General features: G+C 37.7%; 1 protein-coding gene across 1 annotated transcript in view; it reads left to right on the top strand.

Annotated features, from left to right (window-relative positions):
• The first annotated feature begins 4,770 nt into the window (after window positions 1-4,770).
• slc7a5 (solute carrier family 7 member 5) overlaps window positions 4,771-17,687 on the top strand; it is an 81,439-nt gene continuing 68,522 nt past the window's right edge. The window contains exon 1 of the mRNA XM_028810113.2: window positions 4,771-5,463. Within this exon, the coding sequence (XP_028665946.2) occupies window positions 4,917-5,463 (547 nt within the window). The 5' untranslated portion in view covers window positions 4,771-4,916. The remainder of the gene's footprint in view (window positions 5,464-17,687) is intronic.

Raw genomic sequence — 17,687 nt, 5'->3', positions numbered from 1 at the left:
TTGTTCTTACCTTATTGACCCTTTGTTAATGTTATTAGTTTAGCTTTTGACATCTGTGCTTAAGATGGTTTCCTTAGTCTTCAATTTTGCACTACTTTACTTACTTATCTTATTGTTTGCATACCTGTGGCTACAAATATTTTAAGTAAAAACAAGATGAATAATATGCCAGCTGCATTGGACACAAATCCTTACTCGTCTGTGGAAAGCATGATAGTTCACTTTGGGATATACAGTATCTATCAACATGCACTTTTCTGACCTGCTAATATATGCTGCCCCTAGCCAAAATGGGGCACTAAGCAGGATCTTCTTTTTGCCCTCACCCAGCAAACTACCGAACCTTCCTCTTCCTAAATCCATTACATTAAAATTTCTTAAAGCAGCTTTAATTTAAACAATAAATATATAATAAATAAACAAAGAAGCACACATCACAAACTTAAATATAACTTTTTAATGTCAAATAAAAATACTTATTTTTAACAATCAAAACTTGAATGTGAATGTTTAGGGGTCTCTTCAGTCTTTTTGTTGTATATCACCACAACTCACACCTACGTTTTCTGGAGACAGAGTCATCTATTAGGTCATCATACGACAGCTTCTGTGCAAGGTGCTTTTACGTCCTTGTGCCATGGATGACCTCAAGTATGTCTTGATGAGCTTACATTTTGAAAAACTTCCCTCATCAGATGCAAGTGCAACTGGGAGAGTTGCTGCAATCTCATGGGCAATCCATAGATTAGGACTTCAGTAGTATTTAATGGCAACGATATACCAATTGATTTTTCTCTCTATAAATGAAGGCCTTACTTGTAATAATAATAACTAGGGGGCTTTGCCCCCTGCTCGCTTCACTCGCCAACCCCCGTGTTTGGTTTTCCGGATACACACTTTTAAGATTTTTTTTTCTTTGAATTGTTGGTATTTCATTAGTTTCACTTTTATTTCAGAACTTCTGTAAAAACAATATTTGTAATCTTGCCAGTCCCAATATGCTGAATCTTTTTAAAGAGGTCAGGACAGGTTTCTCTGTTTGGAATTTCAGCACAGACAAAACGATCTATATCATCAGCAGTTAATAATTTTTTTTTACAAAGTAAAAAAGTAAGTAGAGTTCTGCATTGGACTCCTGTCTGTAAAGTCGTGCTATTTTCCTCTCACAGTTCCAAAAGTACATGGGGTTACCAAGGTGATACCCCAGCTTTTGTCTAGGTTTTTGTACAAGGGTTAGACAGAACGTTTTTGACTCCTGGGGTAAATTTAGCTTTTTAAATAAGCAGACAGATAAATATATATACACTAACAAAGTAACCAATAAATGCATGTGCAGTAAACTCTGTTTTTGAAATTCTCAAGATTCTTTATTTGTCACATGCATAGTTATACAGGACAACACGCAGTGAAATGCATCCTGATCTGCTTATCAAAAACTGTGCAAAGTTAGAAAAATATCAGTTAGATTAACAAAAAGTCATAGATTGAAAGATAACAGTATAGTAGAACATAATAAATAAGTATAATTATGTGAATAAAGTAGAATTAAGTGTTAAAGTGCAATAGTGTAGTAATTATTGTGCAAAACCAAAGTTAGACTGGTGCATAGTTAAATGAGGCAGTTTGATTGTTTGTGCTACTGCGATCTTTACTTTCTTTTTTTATATTTTCCAATTTTCCTACTTTCATATCCTTTAACTTTCTCCACATGTGTATAGCGCCGTTTTTTTTGAGCCTTTCTAATTTCACTGGTTTCATAGTCTCTAGCCTGCTCTGCATGTGTTTAGTGTCAACGTTTGTAAACGTCTTTATGAAGTTCTACTTTGTCATTTTACTCATTGTCTTTTAATTCTGAGCCGTACAGTACAATACATAGAACAGAATAAATCCTCAATACAATATAAAAATAAAAATTCTAGAAGTACGGAGTAGAATTTCATAATAGATGATATCACATAATATGATTTGGATTTGTTTTAAGTCCTGGAGACCTCATTCATCAAGCTGCCTCCCCCATTTTGCCATTCCACATCTGAAATAGCGCTAATCCGATGAAAGGACCCCTCATTCCCACGTCCCCATTCATCAGGGATGACTTTACCTTAGGCAGGCAATCTACAATTTAAAGAGGTTGTTATTTTCTTGTGAATTGTTACATATGCATTATTTTCACTTTTACTTTAAAAAACTTTTGTAAAAACAATACTTGTCCTTTATTTTTGGCCACGTGCCTGGTTACATCTCTTTCTTCCCAGACATATAATACTGCTCGTGTTGTGAAGGGTGTTGCGGCTGAACGTACACTAAGGATATGCCTTTGGATCATTTGCTGTCTTTTTGCTGCTTGCTAGCTGCCTCTTCTGCCTGTCACATGTCGTTGTTTTAAGAGCTGGGAACACATGATGCTTGCCTGCCAAAAGCAATCCAACAACTGCTAGCTTAGAGGTCTGTTGACTTGTTTTAAATGATGGCTCACTGCCTGGTCTTGCGTGACGTTGTTAAAGCAATACCTGTCTTTTATTACTGGCCCCGGGCGTGTTTGAATTCTTTCTTGCAGGATGTATAACGCTGCTCGCGTTCGGAAGGGAGGGGGTTATAGCTGCTGTCGCGCTGCCCTTCGATTTCTTTAAAGCCTTTACAGCCGCTGTCCTTTTTGCTACGGCCCCTAGACAATCTCTTGGCACCAAGTCTCATGTTTACGGTCCCCGCGAGACGCACCATGGCAAGTCTCCTTGGTCTCGCGGGTCTTTTAAATGTCTTTCGAGATTATCACGTATCATAGCCTTGCATTTGCTTTCCATTCCAGGATTTCCTTTTATATATAGAGATAATAATAATAATAATAATAATAATAATAATAATAATAATAATAATAATAATGGTCCAGGGTATAAATGCGATGTTACTCTTTGTTACTTGATATAGCCAACATTATCACTTGTAACATGTGACACAATAAGAACAGAAACAGCAATTTTAATGCTACTACTATCCATCCATCCATCCATTTTCCAACCCGCTGAATCCGAACACAGGGTCACGGGGGTCTGCTGGAGCCAATCCCAGCCAACACAGGGCACAAGGCAGGAACCAATCCCAGGCAGGGTGCCAACCCACCGCAGATGCTACTACTACTACTTACTAATAGTAATATGTATATATTGTGACCACAACAGGGTGCTAGAGAGCCCCAAACCATAGACACAGTAAAGCATCACACGTTGATAAGATAAAATAAGGAATTTTTATTCCTTTCCCAAGCACCTCTCCAGCTCTTCATCCAATAACAAGCCACATATACATTTACAAACACGATAAACCAATGAATCTTCCTCCATCTGTATCCAGTTAAGTGTTGCCAACTTACTCCCAACTCTGACTCCCAGAGCTGTGGAAGCAGGCTCCTTTTAAAGCGAACCCGGGAGTACTTCCGGTGATGCTACGTGGCCAGTTGGAAGCACGTCGGGGCTACAAGAAAGCTAGGGAGATCCTCTCCTGGCAGTACCCTTTTTCATCCCCCAGACAACCCTACAGGGGTATACTTCCGAACTCCCATGCAGCCCTGCAGGTGTCCAAACTGGGACCCTACATGAGGGACACTGCCACCTAGAAAGGTGAGGGATGAATTGCTCCCTTGCTGGTTCCTGACGTCTTTGGACATCTCAATCAGGATGAGAATCATAAGGTCAGTGGCATAGCTAACTTGCTGAAGGCCCCTGTGCAGCACCTTCAGGTGGGCCCCTACTGTCTAGCATATCTGTTAGTATTTTTTTTGCAGCTAGATCGTAGGGGCCAGCTGGGCAGTGGTATCCACGACTTTACACTATCAGATCACACGCTGGTGACAAACCAACCAGCTCTCTAAAATTGAATTTGTAATAACTTTTTAAATTGCTTTATTACAGCAGCTGTAAGTTAGCAAAAATAAAATAAATTATGGGAATGGAATGTGGGAGGTGCAGGTAGTAGTAATAGTAGTAGTAGTATATAAATATATATAAGATGTGGACCTGCTTACCTTTCCCAGACAACTTTATGAAGGAAGATGATTAAAATGTAATGTAAGCTAGAAAGTAGAAACTGTTCTGCGCTATAAAATGAAGCAATTGCAATTTGGAACAAATTAAAACAACACCGACTGACAGGATACAACTACACAATGGACCTGTTTTACAGAAGTTCTGAGAAAATGGACATCATAAAGTGTGGTGTCAATGGCTCCAAGAAATCTGCCTTGTTGGTGGGAAATTTCTTTTTCATATATATTGCTTCTTTGTCTTTAGTAGTTTCTCCATTTTGAACGGTTTCAGCTGATAGCACCTACTTCTAGACTCGGCATTTCACTCACTGCTCTGTCTGCATAACCTGCTTGTGGCTGTTGCAATGATTCACCAGCATCAGCATTCTCAGTTACCACCGCTGGCCCTTGCTCAGTTTTGAGAAAGGTAGTAATCTTGGTGAGCTTAGCGTACTTCAGAGTAAGGGTGATAAACAAGGTCTGTAGAAAATGTTGGGAGTGCGTACGTTGCTTTTTCATAGGTTGTAAAAATTATTCGTTATTTTATCCATGTATTTACTATGAATCGGTCGATCAGTATATTATTTAACATCCTTTATTTCTGATAAGTATAAATATCAGCATGTTACATAGGTCTCATATATCCGAACTATGCTTCTGAATCTTCTCAGTCCTGGGTTATCTTTGGCATTAAGTCAACAGCGCTCTCTCAGGTAAGACAAAAGGTGGCGCCAGATCCAGCAAAGCCATGTGGCTTAAAAGGGGAAGCAAGAAAATGTAGCGATCATACTGACTCAGAGAAGGCAGAGAGCGAGTACGGGCCCCTGTATTTTCGTCAGGGCGTTCAGTTGAGGAGTTTTTGATTGAATAAGCGAGTCGTCATCCACTCCTCATCATCATGTCAAACTTAACGAAACGTAACTCGAGCACGTCTGCGGAACGGAGCGACGAGGATAAACAAGCGATGGAGAAGATGCTGGCGTCCGGGGATCCTGCTCTGCCTACCTCGGATCGTGATACAACAGAGAAAGGAGACGTGAATCTTAAAAGGAACATCACGCTATTGAACGGCGTGGCTATTATTGTAGGCACGATAATCGGATCCGGCATCTTCGTCACCCCCACTGGCGTAATCAAAGAAGCCGGGTCGGTGGGATTGTCCCTCATCGTCTGGGCCATCTGCGGGGTGTTCTCCACTATTGGCGCGCTCTGCTATGCTGAGCTGGGGACCACTATTACAAAATCCGGCGGGGATTATGCCTACATCCTAGAAGTATACGGATCCCTCCCGGCCTTCCTCAAACTCTGGATCGAGCTGCTAATCATCAGACCGTCCTCGCAGTACATCGTGGCTTATGTGTTTGCTACCTACCTCCTGAAACCCGTTTTCCCTGACTGTCCAGTACCGGACAGCGGAGCCAAACTAGTAGCATGTCTCTGTATACGTAAGTATCTTTACGAGCTTTTAAAATAAAAAAAAAACAAAAAAATTTGCGGCCTTTCTAAGGGCAGGTGCGAGCACGTGTATATTGCGAGGGCGTGACCAATGTACTACCTAGACAGGTGATGTTGACCAGTATGATCTGGATCGACCTGAGAATCTGGGACTGGATTTTTCCCATTCATAATTAAGAAGGGAGTAGTGCGTACAAAAGCATGGCAACCATGTGCTACTATGAGGCGTAACAGAAACGAGGAAATGGCAATGAATAATTCGGGGGAACTGGTGAAACACAGGACGTTATTTCATCATCTGCTACAGCCCAAAGAACGCGATGCAGCATGTTTACCGTAACCCTTCTAATGTAGGCGGCATTAACAAAGCTTGGAAGGAGTTGATGAATTGATGCTGTTGTAAATAAAGAATGTCTTGGTTATTTGAGAATTATTTCCGTTCATTGTCTAGCGAATACAAGGCGCCTTGCGGAACAAGATTATTTATTACACGCACACACATCTAGATATTTTTACAATTAAAGCTGTAAAATTCAATCCTAGCAGGGTATTTAAGGAGGGACAAACACTAGTGCATGAAGTATAATTTATTTGTCATTCTAAAATTTGACAAAGTGCATTGCTTTAAAGCGTTGCATTCCTACAGCCTAACTTCATTCTTAAATTTGGTGATATGACAGCCGTTTTCAGGGCAACGGCAGAAGCCAAGGATGAAGAACGACATGAGCCCAATGAGGGCACACTGACATAACCAGTTTATCTATAATGCAGATGTTTAGGTGAAACTAGAATATTCACATTAACAGATATGGAAGATGTTAATTTCACACAGAGAGTAGGCACCCCTGGAGCTACTGTATGTGGCTACAGTCCTAAGTGCTGCACCACAATCTTGCCATAAAGATGTATCAACTGAAGAGTTAAAAACAGTTACAGATGGCTGTTGGGTTATTTCTGACGTAAATCCTTTCCCCCATATATGTATATATAATAAAAACGGTCCTATAGGTTTTTTGGTGACTCTAAGTTGGCCCCATTAATATGAGTGACAGTGCCCTGTGATGGATTGATGCCCTCTCCAGGACTGGTCCTGCCTTGTGGCCAAAGCTGCCAAAGTCGGCATGCACTTCATGCAACTCTAAACTATATAAATGGGTAAGAAAATGACTGGGTGGATGGATAAAACACGCTTGATTTGGTCTGTTCCTTACTGTAACCCCACAGTTTTGTTAAATATTTTTTATGAATGAATTCATTCTTAAAGAATTAATTTGAAATGAATGTCCACATTAGATAAAGTGGTCTTTCAGATTCTTTTCTTTGGCTGTACAAGCACATGTTTTTTTTTTTTTTAATTGGAACTTAAATGTTGTAACCGTATTCTCATAAAAAGTACAATATTGTTGTATCCATCCATTTTGTCTAACTCTTTAATTAAAATTTTAATTTTGTAGGGGTCTTGGGTCAATTCCATCAGCACCAGGGGCAAACTAGGAACAGATTTTTTTAATGTGGTATCAGTCCATCACAAGTGACACTAAAGTATATCCTACACACACATCAGTGGTGTAAACGTGCTTGTAGCTACCATTATTACAGCAGTTCTTTGAGACTCAAAGTTGTCTCAAAATGGTACAACATCATGTAGCAGCATCACACATCCCCTAAAATATAATAATTATAGTTAAATATGACAGTAATATTCCTTATCTAATTTTTTAATTTGAAAAAACAAAATATTATAGCAGCACACAGCTCATTCAAACAAGTAAGAATCAAATAACAGATACAACAGTACGCTTTAAAATCAAACCAAAGGAAACAAAAGAAAAGCAACAGAGAAAACCATATGGTAACCTTACGGGGCTTTTTATCAAATTTGAGACCACCAGAATGTGAATCTATTCAAAGTTTAAAAATGAATTGGTGTTTAATATTCACTTAGAAATAATTTCAATACATTACTGTTGTAGAGAAAAGCCAAGCAAAATGACACCTTTTATTGGCTATATGAATGTAGAGAAAAGCTAACACGGTACAACACCCTAGTACTACAAATACATTACTGTTAAAAGACACACAATATTTTGCACAGGTGAATATCTTGTTACACCTGGTTGGGAATGATATTCTATTGTTGCACGCATGTTTACCTTTTTATATCCTAAAAGCTAAATTCACAACAAAAATGATCTGCTTGGTTGTGATTAAATATAGTGGCAATAATGATTGCCATTGTTAGGCAGACATTTTGATTGTATTTGCTGCAAACTGTTGCAGTTCACTATAGTAATCACTATGTTAACTGCTGCTGGGGATCACATTATTCTGTGCTTCTCAATATATTTCTACTATAATAAATATTTATTTTTTTAAATATATTTAGCCAAAAAGATTGTTGATCTTTGGCAGGAATGTAGTGCCAGAGGGACAAGGATGATTTGTGCCAGCCTTGTTAGTGTCTGACGTTTCCACATTTCTCCAGGTCTTTGTGTGCTTCCTTGGGATGTTCCAGTTTTCTTCTCAGATCTCAAAGTCACAGGTGTCAGATCCATGAAAGACTCTAAACTGGCCAGGTATAAGTGAATGAAGATGAGTTGCCCCCAGAGGCATTGACACTTCTACCTATTATTGTATTCTAATTTCTTTTGTATGTTGTCATTAGAGGCTCCATCTCTTCCAAAACCAGTGTCGGTGTGTATGTCACTAAGGTGTGAGGAAAAAATTCTAGATTATCTAGCTGGAGCTTGCATAGGCCTTAAGGAACTTGCAAACTCCACACATGCAGCTGCATAGGATTATGGATCTATGAGACCGCATCACTAACCATTCTGCCGGCATGGCTCCACATTATCATATTGAGGACTTCCAAAATGTTAGTAAGTAAAAAATAATTTATTGCTTCTGGCTGGGCAGCCTAGAATAACAGGAAAATTGTGCTACATTTTACTTACAATCTCCATTTCAGTAAAGTAAAGTGGAAGATTTAACTTTGTGAGGCCACTGAGCAACATGTTGTTTTTGAATGCTTAACCTCTGAACTGACAGACATACAGTATGTCTGAGACAATCCACTTTCTCGTTATACAAGAGAAAGTAGTGATGCATGATAACATCATCTTAGTATGCAGAAAAAACTAAAAGAATTGACCTACTGCTTAATAAATTGTAAGAAAGGACACCTACAGCAGATTACCCCTTGGGGGTAATACATAAAACATATGCTTTACATAAATATGTATTGACCATCTCTTGTTTTAAGTCAATCTTTTAATTATTTATGTCACATGTAAATATGTTAGTCTTTTTTATTAAACCTTTTTTGAACTTCCATGCAGAATATATTTGATTGCCAAAGACACATTTATTTCTCACTTTGCATTAGGAAGATGGTACATCCATCATATGCCTGAAGGGACCACTTATGCATAACTACCATTTTAGGTAGTCTGTACACCTTTTATTTTGCATAGTGCTTTCCATTGTGAACACCTTCACAAGGCACTATCCTAGATCATTACATAACAGTTGTTTACATTTTTCTTTGTAAATGGAGCACTGGTAGCTTATTTGACTTACTGAATCAAGGGCATATTGGGAATTTTATTGGCAATCTTGTGGTTTACATTCCTACTCTATCGCTGTATTGCCTGCTTGACATATAAACTTTGGACAGTTTAGTGAGTTATAATAATGTAGTAGACAGACAAACCTAATTATTCAAATAAATATGACAATAAAAATATAAGAGACTAGCACTGTTGCCTCATAAATCCTGGAGACTGGGTTCAAAATGCAGTCTCCACCGCATTGTCTCTGTAGAGTTTTCATGTCTTTGTTTTTTTCCCCCTCACTGGTCCATCCATTTTTCCCACATCCCATTGATGTGAGTGTTAGATTAATTAGACACTTTAAATTGGTACGATGTGAGTGTGGCTGTGTATGTCAGTGGCCTGTTAAAATCCGATTTCGGTTTTGTTTACTAATAGTTTTAGGATGAGTTCTGGCCCTCTAATTTGAAAATGGATGGATGGAGATCAAAAACTAGAATAGTTTTTTTTTATCCTCATTTTGCAAGTATAAAATAAAAAGTGGTAAGCCCAAAGGTGTAAAAGCAAACTATATAAAGTTATATTCATTGGCTTGTCAGATAATCAGTTTTGAAGGATCCAATTTTGAAAAAAAATAAAATTCATGTTAAAGCAAATGATACAGTTGCGATTTTGAAAAACGCATTTACATATGAAAATTGGATGGTATGATCATGCATCGCCAGGAAACGTCAAAATTAGTCCACATTTTAATGCGATAAACTTAAACTAAGGATGGCAGCTGTAATTAAAGTATTTCAAAGTAATCTCATGACCGCCCTTGTGATAAGCCTTATTTAGTACAATTTATGAAGAGGATTGGGACGCTGCAAAATTATACGGGGCATAAGGTTATTTCATCAAAATGGACCCTTACAAAAATGCTTTTAAATATGAGAAAGCACTGTGCTTATCTTAAGGGGGCTCCCAAAACGAGTACAGTCGTCGATTTTGTCCCCAGCTGTACCCCGTGATTCATGGCTCTCGTAGGCATTTCTATGAAGTGACCGCGTGGATGCTACGAATGGTCCTGTAGTATTTTTTTGTATTGAGAAGGCGGGTAGCAGACTTTAAGCTGCTTAGACATAGCCAGCCAGCTGGAAAAGCTCACCCGTTGTGCAGCACTACGAGCGCGACGACTGTCTAGCTTTTGAGCGCGTGATGTGGTCGTGCGACTGACTGCACTGACCTGATTTGACGCGCCTAATGCTGGCGGGCGGCGGCAAACACAGCGGTAAATCTGAAGAGCTATGTTCTATCAAGGAATACAAAAGAGCATACATGCATTTTTTATTGAAATACTTGTACTAAGCATACAAGTATGCATAGCTGTTTCTTCTAAAGTCTACAACTTAATTAGGCAGTCCCGAGTTTTAAATGATCACTGCCAGAAGTCATTAAGCGTTTAGAAGTGCACAGGTCCTTTGCTGAACCTCGATTGTGGCATTTACTTGGAAAAAACTTGTTAATGTCGTTTACCTCATTGTTTGTTTATTTGGAATGTACTCTGGAATTCGAGTGTGTTGTGGAGTCAGAGCTGTGGAAATACTGTGCCCATCTACGTAGTGAATATCGATACGCTGTAAAGCACACGGCCGCGCTCACACCCGCCGACAGCACGTCTTGTATTCATCAGTACTGACAAAGTCCTGTTCGCGGTCATAAAACTGCGTTCTGGATACACCTGTCATTTTATTTTGATCTCCAGCACACGCCAACGGTCGGCAATCTCGAGGCTATTTTAACCCCGTATCATCAACTTTGTACGGTCCATTCATCAATCCAATCTCCCAAAACCGCTTACCGGAGGCAGGGTCGCGGTGCCGCTGGAGCCGAGCCCTGCAACGAAAGGGCATCACGCAGGAATAATAACTGTGTGCGTGTAGTGTGTAACTTGTGTATTCATTTCACTGTGACACTGGACAGACTTAACGTGGGAGCTCAGTGGACATGTCCACGGGATCCTTTTACAGCAGCCATTTGTCTTAACAGGTATGGCTTTGAGTTTTGAGAGGAATACCTGTGCTACACATGGAGAATTAAAAAAAAAAACACTCATCACGGACCGTGTTAGTGCCAGTATGCACTCCATAAACCCTGGAACTGTTGGTTGTTGTTGTACTTCCTACTGTTAAATGTTATTTTTTCCACAATTAATTTAACAATTAAAATGTTAATTTTTAAATTGAAGACTGGTTTGCCTGATTCTAGGTTTGCCATTATCGTTTAATTTTAAAAGAGACAAATTAACACTACACAATATTAGGAAAATGAATAGCCAAACAAAAGAAGGGAAACCGTTCTGATTCAGCCTAAGAAGTACATCAGTTGTTTATTTCCAGGCATACAGTAACTTGTTTTAATTTGCATGAGTTTCACAAACCATTTGTGTTAATCTTTACGTGTAAAGATAAGTCTAGTTCAGGTATGGGGGTGCCGGTTGCATTCCCAGCAATACCAACAACAAAGTTTTCTATCTGTATTTAGCAGCATCCCATTTATGAAAAAGTGCATTACAAGATGTCAAAGAAATAGTTACAAGAAAAAATACATATTTGATAAGAATACTAGTGAGTAAATAACAAACAAAATATATTGATACACGGTTACATCAATTAGTATAAATGTTGAGTCCATAAATAGTATTTTAAGTTTCCAAACATGAGCCAGATGAACTGGGTGGCCCCCTACCCAACAACATTATCATCATAGCACATACTCACACAAATAGGACCAATTTACAGTTGCCTGTTAACCTAACATGCATGTCTTCAGAATGTAGGAGGGAAGCAGGTATACTTAAAGAAAGCCCCCACAAACAAAAGGCAGTGATTGACTTGGAATTTTAACCTAAGCGTCTGAAGCTGTGAGGTTGCAGTGCTAATTACTGAGCCACAGTGCCAACCTGGTTTTAGACAAGCAATTTTTTAATTAGCTTAATACAAGCTGAAAATCCTGAGCCAAATCGTTTGTCTGGTTTCCCACCTCATTTTTGCACCTCTGTCACAACACTGCATTAGTCTGCTAAATCTGGCAAATGACCCTTCAGCTCAGGAGGTAGCTAATGTGATTTTTTTATCTACTGTCACAGAGGATATTTGCTAGTATACATAATGACTTTAAAAGAGTAAAGGATGAAAAAATAATCCAGGCATCATTTTAAATAAGCTTCAGTAATGAAGTATTTTAAACTTGTGCACAAAAATGGCTGATTAATAGATTTTGGAATACTGTGTTTCTTAGGGAGACACATGAATGAATAGTTCAGCATTGCATGTAGGATCTCCATTTTCTATTGGGAGATGTTGTTTTTTGTCCCTTAAATGTAAAGTACTGTATTGAAAACACTCACTCCAGTACAGGCTCAACTAAGTAGTGCTTAATAAAAATTAATTCAGGTGTGGACAGAATGTTGACAGTGTCGGACTGTATGATAGAAACATTGTGTCATGCTGCTCTTTTTTTCAGTTTGTGTTTTATTTTTTCTTGACAATTTTAATACTTTGACTATATTAAAATTTCATTTTGCCACCATTGTTTTTTTTTCCTATTAATTATAGGGGTTCTTAATCTTGGCCTGCATTTCTAAAAGTGTGTGGCCTTCCTCATTTACATTTAAAGTGCCTAGGTGAGACATTTGGGACAATTTCCAAAACAAACTAACCACCTGAGCTTGTTGAACTAAGTGCTGTTCTCTTGCTTGACATGATTTTTATGGTCTCATGTGCTCCATTAACATTTTTATTACCTATTGGCTGTTTTAAATATGTTACATATTCACACTGACAAAAGTACCTGCAGTAATTTCACACACGTCTTTGGAATTTAGGATGGAAAACCTGCATATCCAGTAAAAAGCCCCTTGAAATTCTGTATTTTTAGTTTGAATTAAGAGCATATATTGACATCATTGTGGTACTCGGAGTTTAGGGGTACTATCTTGTGTGCTTGGACTTCTTTACAGTTCATGATAGAATTATCGAGTTATCTTTTGTGTAGAGTCTGCATGTTGGTGTTTTAATTTGAGTTTCCTTTGGTGACTCTGGCTTTCTTCCACAATCCATAGATCTATAATACAACAAGTGTCAGGAATGTTAATAAAGTGATTTATGAGTAAAGTTATTATTGTTTGTTTTTTATTATTTATATGGCCAATGCCTTTAAGTTGACTGATAACGTTAGTACGGTTGAATTACTGCTTGGTTAAATGACATATTTCAGGTCCAATAGATAGCTGGTGATGGAAGTTGACATGGTAGTCCTGTGGTTTAATGTTCAGTGCCTTGGCCACTACATTTCTCTTGTGTAAAGTGGTTGCTACAACTATGGCGGAGGAAATGACAACAAAAGTCGGTGTGATGCAAGTTTTGGAGAAAGTAAATCTCTTGGATTTTCAAGGTCCTCACAGAAAGTACTGGTCTGGCTGGCTTCCCAGCCCTTAAGAGCATAGTCAGCCTTAAAAAAGATTGAACTAGTGTTCAAAGAGGTGTTTACATATCTATGGGCTTAGGATGAGTAAGGACAAGCCTGCTGCAATTTGTCCTTGGGATATGTGGACTTGACCATCTGTGTCCACAGTTCTGAGCCAGTGAAATAGACCATAATAAACTAAATACTATAAGTAGGTTAATTTTAAGAATTTACTTGCATTTTGCTGTCTTTCAATAACAGAGCATGAATACCTCATGCTTGTTCTAAATTAACCCTATTTTTAGCTTAATCCTGTCAGGATCATAATCTTTCCTATCAAATTTTTATCTTCTTTCACTTCCAGTCTTCATAAATAGTAGTGTTTTATTTATATATATATAATAAAATATATTACAGATTTTCATCACAATAGAATCAAAAGAAATCTGTCTGACATCAAAATAATTATAAAACCCATTAATTACTCGGATATCTAGCTGCTGCTTGATTAGAGCAGTAACTTGCCAAATGTATTAGATTCCAAAAAAAAAAAAAAGATGTTTATCAAATAAAATGTATAGTGCATTATGTTGTGAGGCACCTGGAGTAAGCTTCTGGATGTTAAGTCACTGAGAGTTCTGTATGTTTTAGTTAATTTCCTTAGCTCAAAATTTTCTCCTTTGCTTCTGCTCTTGTTTACTGTGCAACACTGCCCCTCCTTTAATTATAATCAAGTTATGAAACCAATGATTAAAAAGAATTGTTCTAGTGCTATTGGTCTCATGAAAACAGGAGGTTAGTTTGTAAGACCAAAGTTTCTTTCATCATTTCATACTGAATAGTCTGTTTGCTTGTCTTTTTATAAGAACAGTTTACAGCACACTTATTTTGGTTGAGTTAAAATGATAGGCTTTTTTTGGCAGGAACAATGAAAGGTTTACTTTCCTGATGTTTTGGCTGCACAGTGTCTATGGTCTTTCCTCTGGTGCCTTTCAGAAATCTTTCTGAAGAAACAAACTCTTTGTGAACTTTAAACCGGAAAGCAGTTGGTCACCCAGTGTTGCCTTTGCTGTAGGTCACGCATTATGCAGCATGTGCTCTGCTGCTTGTAGGTTCAAATTTAGGTAACTGGAGTAGCTTGTCCTTCTTGGATTGTTATCAGTCCCAGACGTTCACATGTAGTTTTTGTTGTTCCACTTCACTGACTTTAGCATAAAGGACAACAGCTGGATTGAGTAGAAATTAAACTAAATGTTCTATGACTGTAGCATTTCTTATATTTTGTTTGTGTGCAACGTGTACTGAGCTGCTTTAATTCACATGTCAAAATTGCTTCAGTTTAAGACTTTCTACAACAACATTGATAGGTGTTTCATGGTGGATACACCCTACCTGTGAATAAATTCAAAGTTCAAGTGATGGGAGCTACCTGTGATGCCTAATACAGCAAAATTTCCTCTCATAATTGTTTTTTTGGAGGTGGAAAGGGGGTAGTTTATAAAATACATAATATTTTGCAAGAACATCTTTTCTGCTGCATATACCAGAGAGTCATTTGCTCAGCCATGGTGAACATTCATGGAAATGCAATTTGTTGTTTGCTGCAAAAGAAAAAAAAAAGTAAAATGGTAAATGTTCTGTTTTAGACATATGTAAACAATACTGTATGATCATTAAAAAACAAGTCACCACTATTTAGTAATTACTTTAGATGGTGTTAACAGCAATGCATCTTTTGTAGACAAAGTTCCTTGAGACTCACTGCATTAAAACAGTTTTGTGGGAGCCCTTGTAATGTACCTTTTAGAAAAATAGAATTTGTTAAATTGGAATACTTTGTAGGACTAAAGTGACTTGCTCAAAGTCATGATAACTCTGTTGTGGGGAATGGACTGTGCAATGTCATATCTTTAGTACAACTTCTTGACCACATGTGTAGACTAAGGATGGCACAATACCAGAATTTTTGTATTTGTTACCAATGCTAGTGAAATTGCACAATACTTTATACCTATTTGATAACACAACAAAAATAGAAATTCATTTTACTGACTTTTTAATTAAAAGTAACTCCATTATTCAAGTGGACAACATTGTGTTGTTTTTATAATGTAATATAAAATCTATAAATACTAATAGTAGCAGTTAGGTTTCTAACATTTGCTTTTGTAAGATCTATATTTGCAATTTTAGCTTGTTTAAAAAAAAAAAAACACTTATTAAAGAGTAATATTTAATGGATGAGTCAAACTAGTTCATATTTGAAATGTTACAAAACTCATGGGGCTTAAATTGTCCAAATCGGTCAATTTTTTTTTTTTTACTTTTATCCCAACTTGATGGCTTGCAGTATGACATCATACTTGTCAGTTTTACATTAGTCCATTATTCAAGAACTCTTTAAAAACATCCTTTGTTGCATTTTAAAAGCATCTAGTATGAGTAATAAGTTTGTTATTGCTTAGCCTGTATACATATCCACAATGAGAACAATTACTGGACTGCCGTTACTTGTATTCAGTTAATTACATTCATCCGCGTCATTCAAATATATAATATACTGCATATGCTTACACTACATTCGTCACATGTTAGGTGTTACCTGTATACTGAAAAACCTTTAGTTTGCCTTCAAAAACCAAACTGACACAAATTTAACATTTGTAGATTCATATTCTGTGTGCTGTTCTGTCTGTATTGCTGTAAATGCACGTTTCTGTGATGCATTTCTGTTAATACAGTACATGTTGTATTACTATAGAGACACATTCTGCTTTGAAGCATCAAAGAATAAAATCTGTTTTGGTATTAAATAAAGGAGCACCCCATTACATGCCAAAAACTGCTTTGTTTGTAACTCTTCTCAGTTTTTACTTGCAGCAACTGTTGTTAGCACTGCCACTGCTGTTCAGTTTTCTTCCACTTCTCACAGTCCTATATGTGTGACCATGGTATTGATGAGAAAGTGAATGGATGCTCAAAAGTATATACCTGAACAACTTTCTTTCTAAGCTAACTTCATAATGGGTGTTTAGCAATTTCCCAACATGTCTTCTGCTGTTATTTATTTATTGTTTAATACATCTAATTGCAGTTACTTATCAGTGTGGTATCGACTTTCACAATACTGTTAATAAGTTAGTACCGTTACATTTTCACCATTTTAATATTGGCTTGGTTCCAGAGTATCGTTTTTTTGACGTGCCTAGTGTGAAATACATGTCAAGTGGTAAGTGTGACTAGGCGTAGTGTAGGAGAAACATAATATCATTACAGTATTTATTCATTGGACTATACAGCTTTATTTGGATCAAAAGAATACAAATCTGCCTATTTTTGGACTGTGGGATCTGTTTCTTCCATTTGTCTATTACTTTTTTGTCATTCCTTATTTTTATATGACAATTCAGAAATTATTTTACAATGATAATAATAATTTTTATTTATAGAGTGCCTTTATCAAATCCATACCATGTTGTAATTCTGTACAGTAATCCCTCGCTATATCGCGCTTCGCCTTTCGCGGCTTCACTCCATCGCGAATTTTATATGTAAGCATATTTAAATATATATCGCGGATTTTTTGCTGGTTCGCGGATTTCTGCGGACAATGGGTCTTTTAATTTCTGGTACATGCTTCCTCAGTTGGTTTGCCCAGTTGATTTCATACAAGGGACGCTATTGGCAGATGGCTGAGAAGCTACCCAACTTACTTTTCTCTCTCTCTTGCGCTGACTTTCTCTGATCCTGACGTAGGGGGATTGAGCAGGGGGGCTGTTTGCACACCTAGACGATACGGACGCTCGTCTAAAAATGCTGAAAGATTATCTTCACGTTGCTACCTTCTGTGCAGCTGCTTCCTGAAGCGACATGCTGCACGGTGCTTCGCATACTTAAAAGCTCGAAGGGCACGTATTGATTTTTGATTGAAAAACAAACTGTGTATCTCTCTCTCTCTTTCTCTGCTCCTGGCGGAGGGGGTGTGAGCTGCCGCCTTCAACAGCTTTGTGCCGCGGTGCTTCGCATACTTAAAAACCAAACAGCCCTATTGATTTGTTTGCTTTTCTCTATCTCTCTGACTGTCACTGCTCCTGACGCGCACTCCTTTGAAGAGGAAGATATGTTTGCATTCTTTTAATTGTGAGACGGAACTGTCATCTCTGTCTTGTCATGGAGCACAGTTTAAACTTTTGAAAAAGAGACAAATGTTTGTT

The sequence above is a fragment of the Erpetoichthys calabaricus genome, chromosome 9 (assembly GCF_900747795.2).
Source record: "Erpetoichthys calabaricus chromosome 9, fErpCal1.3, whole genome shotgun sequence".
Classification (NCBI taxonomy): domain Eukaryota; kingdom Metazoa; phylum Chordata; class Cladistia; order Polypteriformes; family Polypteridae; genus Erpetoichthys; species Erpetoichthys calabaricus.
The sequence above is the reverse complement of the archived record's forward strand: the minus strand, read 5'-3'. Positions and strand labels throughout refer to the sequence as shown.